Source organism: Sinohyriopsis cumingii, chromosome 5, assembly GCF_028554795.1.
Source record: "Sinohyriopsis cumingii isolate HCF-2022 chromosome 5, ASM2855479v2, whole genome shotgun sequence".
NCBI lineage: Eukaryota > Metazoa > Mollusca > Bivalvia > Unionida > Unionidae > Sinohyriopsis > Sinohyriopsis cumingii.
In genome coordinates, this window is record NC_142965.1 from 29,676,105 (window position 1) to 29,688,444 (window position 12,340).

Below are 12,340 nucleotides of genomic sequence, written 5' to 3' on the forward strand. Positions count from 1 at the left end.
AAATTTAAGTTAGAATTTTGAAAGCCTTGGTTTCACTAAATATTGACAGATCTTCCGGTTCAAATCCCTTATTCTCCCCCAGGGCATGCCCTATTTTCATATTCTGGTTAGCTGTGGCCAAACTGCATAATAGCTAAAGGTTAGTCTTAAATAAACAAGCAAGAACACCAGCGTGACTAATTAGAAGTTAATCTTTATCCATGCAACTATTTTGTGAAAATGACTGGCCCTTCATCATAACTCAAAGAAACCATGTTCCACACTGCTGTGTGTTATGCAAGCACAAGCAATTGATTGGCAAATAAAAGATTCCCAATTTTGTTGAACTAAAGGTACCTAAATAGGTAGCCTTACAGTACCATACATGTGGCAACTGTGTTCCTCTCGTATATCTAACCTTATTTCCTTATTGTCATCTTGTAAGGCATTTAGTACTGTTTACTATAAAACATATGCATTCTGAATTAGATTTTTGAGGACACATGCTGTGTGTTATGTATTTTCATTCATTCCTTTTAATTTATCCATGGTAATTAACGTTTGTGTATATATACAGTATAAAAATGTCAGGTGTTCACTCATGAAAATTTCTTTGGTGGGAATGGCATTATAGCATATGGAGTTTCAGCATTCATAGTGATCTTCATAGTGATCATTCTTGGGGTTGAAATTAATTGTCAACAATTTTATTGTTGTGGTTTATTTTTTGTTCTGGATTTTTTTTTGTATTCTTGTAGAGGTAAAAAATATAATTAACATTTGATTTATTGAAGAAGCAGATTCTTTCAAGGAATGCAATTATTTTGTCACCATAATATTTACAGGTGATACAAGAGAAAATGGCTTCCATGGATTTCATACAATATATCTATTTATATAGGACTTTTCTTTTTAAGGATAAATGAAATTCAAAGACATATAGTAATAATCAGGAGTTTTATGCAAAAATTGGTAGATATTATGAAATCGGGTGGTTGGCGTGAAACAGCCCTAAGAATCAGGATTTTTTTTTCCCTCCCTGTTTGAAAGTTGACAGGTATGGTGTGAGGTCGCTTACATCAAAGCAAAGAACAGCACAGCTTTTATGGCATTAGCATAATTTTTTAAGCATTATTTCTGAAAATTCGTTATTGTATTTTGGAGATAACATTCAAGTTTAGTGCAGTGGTGCCCATGATTTGACTCCAATGGATGTACTTCATTTATATTAAATGTACTTCATTCAGCATGTTTAAAACTACAATGTACATGCGGTGGCACCATTATATAAATACATTCATTAGCCTAATTGGGATGACATTTCAATGAGTTAGGTATTTACAATTTCAAGTGGGAAAAAAATTAATTACTGGTGCACTGATATAAAATGTCCAAGGCAATAATGCATGAACAAACAATAATTGAGTCAAAAGGGAGAGGTAGCGTTACAGCAACTCGCTAATGCTCAATTCTTGTCATTGTTTGATCAAGTTATACACAAATCTAAATTAGACAGAAACAATAAGAAAACAGAAAATTAAATAAATTACTTTTCAAACAAGTTTATACCATTTTTAATAAAATAATCATAGGTACCAACCCGAGAGAAGTATACGTGTAATTTATGTTAATATAAGTTTGCCTAATAAGTGCATTTAGAACTTACATCATGCCCGAAGTTGTGGTTTGGTTTATACACGGGGCGTACACTTTTTAGTGTTTATACTTACTCAGTTTGGGGGAACGGCTTATATGCGAATGGTCTTATACGTGAGTATATATGGTACATGAAAGTTATTTGTTGATCTCCGTGTTTACTGTCACTACATCAGTCTTGAGTCATACTTATGGACTTTTTCATTGTATGTTTTCCAGCTTGACAATAGCAGTAAAATTATATTTTGTTACAGCTTACTGAAAACTGGTAAAACTTAACGGGGAAAATTTTTTTACAGCCTTGCTGAGGTCTTGTTAAGGTTGGCAGGTCTTCCTTTTCTTAAAATGTTCTCACACTACTATTAGTTAGCACTTCAATCTTGCAATAATAACTTGATTAAATGAAAACTACATTACAGAGTAATAGCCATGTATTCTGTATGATAAAATGTGAGGGAAACAACATCTGCATATCAGACTTTGTTAAATTTAAATGTATGTAAAAAAGTATAATTCTGTATTCTTATTTTGTCTTGATTATTGTTTACAATCTTACAGAACAGCTGGGTTGTTTTTGTTTAAACATGTATATATTGATGTATAGGATTGTCTGATGTCCATCCATTAGTTCAAGTTTGTCCTATATAACTGGGAGGATTGTCAGGAAACTTTCAGTCTTACCATGGTTTACTTGGTGCTAATTGAAAATAGCGCCACTTGAACATCCAATATGGCCACCAGTTTCATTCTTGAAAGTCATATCAACCGAGTGTTTTCACTAGAAAACTTTTTATGATATTTAGTTGGCCCTAATGAAAATAATGCCAATTTTGACCCCAATGAGGTCGTCATCTATGAAATCTTACTGCTACTCCTTCTGAACAGATTGTCACAACAACAATGTGTTTTCACCAGAATTCTTATGGTGTCTAGTTGGACTTAACTGAAACTCATGCCAGCCTTATTATCACTTCTATCTCTGAATGGGGGCCCCGAGTGGTCTAAAGCACTCTTCGTCACGTATCACTGCCATCTCACCTCTGTCTGTGTGGCTTCAAGTCTCGGATTCGGCCAATGTGGGTATGTGAGAAAGCTTGCCAGTAGCTTCTTGAGAGTCGGTGGTTCTTTCCGGGGATTTCTTGGGTTCTTCCTCCACTATTAATACTGGCCGCCATGTATAGCCTATCGTGTGGTGAAAAATGGCGTTAAACCCTACAACAACAACAACAACAACAGCAACAACTATCTCTGAATGAATGGTCAAATTGCCATTGGGGTTCTCAACAAAGACTTTTGATGTCTAGTTAGTCCTCATTGAAGATGGTGCCAGTCTTATATTCAATATTCACCACTGTGGTCATCTTGAAAGTCTTGTTAATGACACTCCTTCAGAATGGATGGTCATATCAACATGTTGTTTTCACAGTAGGACTTGTTATGATGTCTGGTTGGTTCAGAATGAAAATGGTTCAGATCTTACAATGAAATATGGCTTCTATAGTGGCCATCTTGAAAATGTTGTTATCACTACTCCTTAATTGTTTGGTTTGGTTTTGTGGGGTTACTGTCATTTTTTCAGTATATGATAGTTACACATGATGGCCAGTATGTTTGGTGTAAGAAGAATCATTAAAAATCTTGGGAAGAACCAACTCATGAGAAGTTACTGGCAAGCTTTCTCACATCCACTTTGGCTAATTTGAGACTTGGACCCACATAGACAGAGGTGAGATGTCAGTGATCTTGAATTATTGTACTGCATTGGGGGTTATGCTGACCTTCGGATCAAGTCAGAGGTCATTGCTTGCATTTGTGTGCTTCATTTAGCTTATGTGATGTGTCTGGCTGGCTGGCTGTGTCTCTGTCCACACACATATATGTGAAATTTAACCAGACTTTGTATTTAGTTGCATTCCATGATTAAGTTGATAGTCGGCACTCTGAAATTGATTTTAAGGTCAAAGGTCTTTAGTTTTATTGGTATTTGAGCATGATAACAAACCAGTATGAATGGATTTTTACCAAATCAGTTTGTGAATATACAGCTCCTTCATTTAAGAACTGTTGAAGTCTTTTGTCTATTAAATAAAGATATTTATAGATTGAACCAAACTTAGCACTTCAGTTATATTGACTTTGACTGAGACTGGTTGAATAATTTTCTGTTCAGGTTGAAGGTCAATAACCATGACAAAGATTTTTGTCCTGAACTTTGTAGGTATCTTGTGAACATGTTTCCTGAGGCATATGATAAAATCTTTTGCTACCAAACTTGGTATGTTGGAGTTTCTCAAGAATACGGAGATGGTTTCAGTACTCAGCTGCTTTAAAGATGAAATGTAGCTAGTTAGTCAACATACATGTTTAGAATGATAGCAGAAGGATATTTCTAAATTATTTAGTTAATTGCATTGAACCAGCAACCATTGTTTCTAAAGTACTGAAAATGAATGTTTTTACCTTGCATCTTTGTTGTGCCTTTGTTATTTAAGTAACCACTTTTGTTTGCCTGATTTCAGCAGCTCAGGTGATTAAAAAAAGTTATAATTGAGTTAAGTAGCTAAGACAGAACACAAAATAAATTATATCACTAATTAAAAATTGTAAGAAATGAGCTTTATAACAAAGCCTTTGCAATATATAGTAACTAGGAATTATGATAGGGACATTGAAATTAAATGTTTTAACAGAGAAAATGTTGTATCGAAGAACACAATAAACAATGTTTACCACAGACACACACACACACACACATATATAGAGAGAGAGAGAGGTTCCATAAATCTCCTGCACAGATGCCATTGCCTTGGTAGGTAGCACTATGTTAGTTGTACAGTTAAAAAGTTAGGTTCAAAACCCAGTCCTTAATTAGGCTGTTATTGTAACAGTAATTCAAGCTAAACTTACTTAACATGAGCTGATTATTACCAGCCTTAATATGAAGCTCTTGTTTGTATCTAAGTGGTTTGTAGTAGAGCCTAATTCTTGTACAAACAACATCATGAGACATGACATAATGGCTCTTATTTGTGTCTAAGTGGCTTGTAGTAGAGCCTAATTCTTGTACAAAAAACCTCATGAGACATGACATAATGGCACAATGTGAAGTTTTTTTTGTAAAATGAAGGAAAATATGCAAGAAAATTGCAATTTCACACTATATTACTGAAGATGGTGTGAAAGGTTTGAAAATCATGTATATGGAAAGTATTATTTGTAAGCAAGACGAGTTGTTCTGCACATACTTCATTTTTTTTACAGCGTCTGACTTAATCAGTCAATCCTTATCCGGTCTTGTTACCTGCTATTAATGTATTGCTATATCTTTTCTGGGTACTAGTACCTAGTCCAAATAGATTATACCCTCCACTTAGTAATAGGAGGTCCGGAATATAAACAACATAACCCCAATCTGACAACTTAGTCAACATTTGACAAACTGAATATGATCCATTTCTTCCTTGGACTTTGTGCAATTCAACATGTGTCTTTTGGGCATTCAGCTTTCGTCATATCAGCGGTCCTTTTCATACTGCAACCTTTTTTATTTGTGTTTGTTGTTTTTCCTTGTCTTTTCTTAACTTTTATGTATTTGTATCCCTTTTCATTGAATTTGTGGGTTTTGTGTATTTTTTCTTTTTATCCCTTTAATTGTCACCAGTGTATTAGCTACCCAATTCTTGTTTGTGTTCATTGTTTGTTTATTGTATTTCTTTTCAGCATTCAGTATGCCTCATTGTTAGCAAATATATTCATAAAAGTCATATGTGGGATACACTCCAACTTGTTTACTTGCATGTATGGACAGTTGTCCTGTTAATTTGTCATTGGCATGATGAAGTATGGCCATACAGTTTTGGTGCCTATAAGGTCTCTAGGCACTGAGCATCAATCACAGGTCACCGGTAATGTCCTGTGTGACAGTCACTGAGTGTAAACTGGATCATGAGCATTGGGTCACTGGACACTGGGTGCCAGTCACCTGTGTTTGATCTGATTGTTGGTCACCAAGCAACACCAATTGAACACTGGTGTTCAGATTGGATACCATCTTTTGACCACTGGTATAGGGAAAGGGATATGTTTGATTGGTGATTCCCCATTTGTAATGTTTCCAATCAGTCCCTATGGGAACAGGCTGAATTTTGATGACACATCTAGGGAAAGGATTGGAAGAAGAAAACCCCTGCTTTCTCAGTGTTCCAATTCAGCCTGTATAGAGATTTGGAACTCCCACCATTGTGATGAGTCAGCCATGTCTACTTTTCTGCCATGACACAGTGGATGATTTTACCATGGCTCCATTGATTGGCAAAATTGAGCATGTCATAGGTCATCTCAGTCTCCTATGGACACATTATTGAGAGGTGAGGGGGCTGCCCCTCACCCCACCTGTGTCAAGAGGAACTCTTTCAATCATCAAGTTGTCTTTTCCATGGAGGGAGATCAGATGGAAAAGTCTTCTAGCTGCCTCACTTAGTGGTTATGAAGGAGCCAGCTCAGAAGTTGTATTGAGGCCAACAGGTGGCTAGACATTAGAAGGGTTGGATCGTCCACTTTGACACTGGTTTCAGCCTCCAGCTGCAGGGTCCATTCCTGTGCTTGGGCCCTTATGCCTCCTTCTTGGACTTGGGTGCTTCCAGGGAAATTCCTGAAGTTTTTTGTTGGAAGGAGATTTTCTTGTTTGGGCTTTTTCTTTCAGTCTAGCTTTTGCTCCAAGAGCCTTCACCAGGGGTAATGGATATAAAAGTGGGTCATTTAGATTCTTTAGGGGTAACTATCATCCATTAAGGAGATAACTGGTTGATGTAGAACATACCTAAACTACCCTTCTGCAGAAACTCTTAATGGGTCATCTTATAGGCCAATCAGAAGCATCTTTGCTAGCCATGGTTCTGATACGTTAATCCTATCTACACCTTAGCAGATTGAACATATTTCTGTGCTTTGGGTCTGTAAACTTCATTTGGATTGCAGTTGCAAGCCACTGCATCCAATCAGAATTAAGTTGTTCAGATTTGAACACTGTTCCCTCATGATCAAGACAAAGAGAGCACACAACTTGAATGAATTTATAAAAAGCAATTTTCCACTGCCGGTACATGTTTGTACAAAAATACCTTTCACTAAAATAAACACATAAAGGTTTATCGCTGTTATGTAGTCATACTTGTGATGTTAAACTTACAAAGTATCTTTGTGAAGTCAATTGGCTGATGTACAGTACACCGTTGTTACATGCTATTGGTTAGTTGACATTACACACAAAGGGAGGCTACTCATGAAATCCAAAAGTTGTCGCTAGGACAAAGTACTAAAATATCTGTTTGATCCACCAAGGTGTAGATAGGGTTAACATATTGGAACCTTGGCTAGTGAAGATGAATCAGGAGAAGCTGGATCTGATCCCTGCAAAGAATTTTATTTATGTGTTTATCAACCAGTCTATCCCAACAGTATCTCATACATACTTGCTATTATGGCAAGACTGGATGAGAAGACTTCATTGTCTGCTTGCTTCTACCTCACTCTCCAGTGGTCACTGAATGAGACAGTGGACTTGGTTCCCATAGGAACACTTCATATGTGGGCTCTTCGTTCTTACTTCTTTCAAACTGGACACCTCACAATGACTCCTGTCTGCTTGACAGAACATCACTCCTTTATTTATATCAGTGCCTCAGATTCACGCTGAAGTCTTAGGATGTATCTTCACTTTCACATCAACAATCTAAAAAATGTGGGCTGTTTTTCTATCACTGAAAGGGTGCATCATACCTACAAGATGTTTCATCATTGTCACTATGGACAATATGTCAGTCATAGCATACCTCAGATGTCAAGGGAACATTCATGTCCCTTCACTCTGGTTAGAAGTTCTGATTCCTCTCATTTTGACAGCTTCAAAGATCACTGTCAGAATCTTCCAACAATCCATGCAAGAGAAATATGCTGGTGCAGGCAATTGGCAGCCTTTTAGAACTGCTGTGCCAGGTCTGCTCAGTTTTAGAGTGCTGCATTCCAAATCAGATTTGTCCATTGAATTTAATTATCATTTTTAGTACATACAATACAAAATTGCAACTCATACTGCATGAGTATCCAAAGAGTCCAGTGTGCCACCATTAGCACACGTGTCATATGTTGCTAACACCTGTTATGGTGGATAATGGTCTCTGCACCAGTCCATCACAGACACTTTTTCGTCCATGGGGAAACTCAGTTTTAAAATGTTCATAAAGAGACTGAGCAGCAAACGTCCTCTTTGTATCTCTACAGAGCCAGTTCAGATGATGTGGGTGGTGTATGCCTGCAGTCTGAAGTGGGATTGACTGTATACCCTCAGAACTTCATAATAATCCTTACAGTTTTTCACTAGATCAGGACTTCCAGGTCATGGCTTATCCAGAGAGCTCCCTAGTGGCACCAGCGATCCTAGTTTAGTGATGTTGACCTCTTGGTCAAACACCCCTGAAACTGCCACTGAAGTGGGATCTGCTGTCAAGGTGAAGCAGTGCACTCATGCTAAACACTCCTAAAATTCTCCACTTTCTTATGTCACGTGTTTAGGCTCGAATAAACAGTGACGCAAGAAAGAGTGAAAATAACAAGCTTTGAAAAAAATACAATAATTTATTTCCCTGGAAAAATTCTGTAAAAAATGAAAAAATATATGAACTTACGGGTTTATAGAATCAAATCCAAAATAATCCAAGAATAAAATTTTAGTAGTCCTAATAACAAATTGTTCTGCTGATTTCAAGTTTGAATCCCGACGAAGAATCCTAGATGGAAGACAATGATGTATGCTGCAATCTGTAATGTTGAAGTCTGCAATTCCTTGTAGAAGCAAGAATTATCACTCCGGTCTTGGAAATCAAATTAAATTTCATATAAGAACTGTCTTTGATTAAGAATCTCACATGAGCACATGTATTTTCCAGAAAAATAACAGAATTTATCCTTTAGAATCCAAGTAATTTGAAATAACTCCAAACAGCACAACATACAACTTCCAGTTTAACAGCCCAGCTTCTACTGAGAATAATTTTCCAAAATATAGGTTATATCGTATCCTAAAACATAAACAATCAGTCACATGATCATCTTCTCGAAGGTTATAGAAACTAGGTACTTGTTAAAGATCACATCTACCCAGTGTGGGCCTGACGAAAACCAATCATTTTAAAATAAAGATAAAACTTGTTTACGTGCTTGCTACAAATTTTGAAAGAAGGTCAAGATTTAGATCAACACCTGGTGTTTATAAGACAAACAGTCAGGGTCAAACTATTTTCTGAAAAAAAAGTATCATCTCTTAGAGAATAAATTTACCTTACAATATCATGTAATGAAATTGTTTTTTAAAACTGACAAACAATTAAGTTGAAATAAATATATATTAAATCAGATATAATTAAATCAAATATACATAACAACTTTCATGCCTGGTTCTTATCAAATGTTTGATCTGGCAGGCCAGTTTTGTTACTAGATGCATTGCTAAGGCTAGAAGATAGTCTGCTTCCAAGATATATGACACTAAGTAGATAATTTAATAATTCACACATTAGGAAATGCATTGTTCCTATCTGCCCCCCCCCCCCCCTCCAAATTTACTGCAGTTGCCCATTTTCGTGTCCACCATTATGGGCCATAGAGCAGCTTTATCCAGTACTCCTATGGTTTTCACTGTAGGGTTGGACCTACGTCTTTAAAAACTGATAAGGTACACGGAGCTGCAGAGGCTAAGGTGGAGCCTCATATGTGTTTGGTTATTATCTGAACCTCTTATGAAAGTTTGACTGGAGCTTCCCTTCCCCTTAAAAGTCTTTAATCTCTCCCTAGCATGGGCAAGGAGGTGTGAGATTCGTTACTTGTCGGTAGAAAAAGGGTTGTTTATAGTTTAATGGTAACTATGATTTGGTCTCTCTTTTCCAGCCTGGGTTCCTGGTCAAGAATCAGCTACCTTTCTTTCTCACATTGAGGGAGTTCTTTCTTTCATGAAAATTGAAGTCTATGAGGTCCAAGCGATTACAACATCTTTGCCCTTTTTGAATAATTTTTTTGGGATTATGCCATCAAAGCTGCTTTCAGGCAGTCTCACTCCATTTCTTATCAGTTGACCTTCGATTAGTGTCACACCAGAACGAAGACATTATGCATTAGGCCCAATCTGATTTAGCCCAACAAGTGTCAGACCGTTCTCTGTTCTGCAATAGAGCACTCTGCTGATATCATTGTTAAGTTCACTTCGACGGTTTTATGTTGGGCCATCAGCCTCCCTCCATCCTGGAATATATTCAGCAATGCAACAATAACAGGTAATGTAATAATGCTACTAAATGTGGGTTTTGTTTGGTTGGTTTCTTTTAGAGTGGGAAGGGGTGGAAATACGTAATATTTACCTGTTATTATTAAATACCCTCCTCTTTGGTCTGATTTCCTTTCCATCCTGGTCCAAGTCAGAAAGAAATGATATTCCAGTTGGCAGAAGTTGACTAAAGTATCTGTTATTTTGTTTTTCAGGATCTCCAAATATTAATTGAAGGTGGAAATAATATGATTTGATTGGGAACTAGCATCATTAAAAGATAGAATGAAATAATATTAATTATTTCATGTGATTTAAGTACTTTGGTTTAATTGTGTTTAAATGTCATTCTTATTTTTTTCTTTTCTTCCAGATTCTCATTCCACCCAAAGATCTCCTTGGAAGGCTGAGAAAAGAATGTGAGAATTACAGTGTTGTAAGTTGAATTTGTCTAATACGTATTTCTCATTATAATACTGTACAAAAAACAAAAAGTGACCCTGAGTGGCAGAGTGGTCTAAGGCACTCACCATTACAGCTCACTGACACCTCACCTCTGTCCATGTAGATAAGAGTCTCAGGCTCAGCAAACATGGGTATGTGAGAAAGCTTGTCATTAGCTTTCCAGGGGTCAGTGGTTATTTTGGGGGATTTCATGTGTTCTTCCTCCACCAGATATACTGTCTGCCATGTATTGTCTATTGTGTGCTGAAAAATGGTGTTGATCCTGCAACAACAACAAAACCAAGAAATAATAACACAACAACAAGAAAAGGAAGAAAATTTGACCCATTATCTCCCCTTAACATTACTGAGTGACTACTGATAAACCATTTGTGTACCAGTTTAAGTTATCACTTTGGTAAGATGATAATCTTATAAGAACATCTTTCATCAGCATATCCATCATAATTTTAAAATATCATGTACTATGGTTTCTGCAGAGGTCTGATAGCTAATTTTGTGGATAGTTTGCAATATTTTTCAAATTCTGTGGACTTCATTTATCAAACCTGGTAAGCCTTGAACAGTATCATACTTACATACAGGCTGTAATTCTGTACTGTCAACATATGTTGAATTTTCTCATTTGTGTTACTGCAGGTTCTGTTTTATTGCAATACAGTGTATCCATTGCTGCAACACCAGCATCATCATCAGTCAGGACCATGTATCACTGGGGTGTTATGCCCCTTATCCTGGAATACCGTCCTGATGGCAGGGCAGCAGTGTTGGTGGTAAGCAGCCAGCTCATCTTCATGCTTTGACCATAAGGAGCTGGACAGCCTTTCAGCAGTTGAGCCCAGTGGTTGAACTGCCACTTTGCAGTTTTTCCAGGTTATCCATTGAGCACTGAACATCTTCCAGACTGATTGAGCAGGACACCTCTACTTCCCACCTATGCTGCAAACAGTCAGATACTCTATCCTCTGCTCATACTTGTCTCACTTAGGTTGGCATACTCAACTTTCTTTCTTTCATGAGCCTCATCACACCTCACCTCCCAACTCTATAGCCACCAGCTTCTACATAGCTTTTGACCAAATTATTTACATCTGAATGTAAATGCATCCAAACAATTTCTGGGAAAATCAATTTCTTCCAAAGATTTGCATGCATGTCCCAAGTCCTGATTCATTGGTGATTCCCTTTCTCTTTGTTGTAGTGTTATTGGTTTCTCACTCTTAGACTATATTGATAAATTTTTACTTGGTCTTTTCTTCTTTCACCTCCTGTCCAAGACCTCTGCTAGCTTTCGGAGGACCTAGTCATGCATCTACCTGTAGTGGTGTTGTATTGGTGCAGTCTGTCTGTCATGCTGACTGAATGTGCTCTTGGCTGCCACTTTTACCACAGAGAGGACATAGATTCTCAATGAAGACCCACATATGCAAGTTTGTGAGAGTTGGTAGAAGATGATACACTGATCTCTTCAGAATTTACAACCTGGAGAGGCTTGTAAGTCCTGATATTGGGTCTTGTTAGTTTCTTGTGAAGTTGAGACCACCTAGTCCATACTCCTTGCTTTTCCAGGACAATCACTGATTGTCAACTCTGCTCCACTTCAATAGCTTGTCCTGGATTATTTGCCATTCTTGTAACTGGGTCAGCTTCCTTCTAGTTCTGGGTGTGACCTATTTCCAAGTCTTGTCTTCCTGAGTAGGTTGTTCAGACTATGTCTTTGTTCAGGAGACCACTGGATCAATGGCATGGAAAATGACCACTTTCTACTACTCCTGACTTACATGCCTGCATCAGGAATCATCTTGTCCAGTGAGTGTTTGTGTGTCATAAGTACCCTTAATTTGACCACCTTGAACTCTTTCACCACTGATATGAATGGTAGCTGGAGCATTCCAAAACCTGGTGTAGAGCCGAGTTCCTGCGAAC

General features: G+C 37.3%; 1 protein-coding gene across 2 annotated transcripts in view; it reads left to right on the top strand.

Annotated features, from left to right (window-relative positions):
* The window catches only part of LOC149798865 (splicing factor 3A subunit 1-like), an 83,874-nt gene that overhangs the window by 13,239 nt on the left and 58,295 nt on the right, over window positions 1-12,340 (top strand). For both annotated transcript variants that reach the window (XM_089957777.1, XM_089957778.1), the window contains exon 6: window positions 10,323-10,385. In XM_089957777.1, coding sequence (XP_089813903.1) covers window positions 10,323-10,385 — 63 coding nt within the window. The remainder of the gene's footprint in view (window positions 1-10,322; window positions 10,386-12,340) is intronic.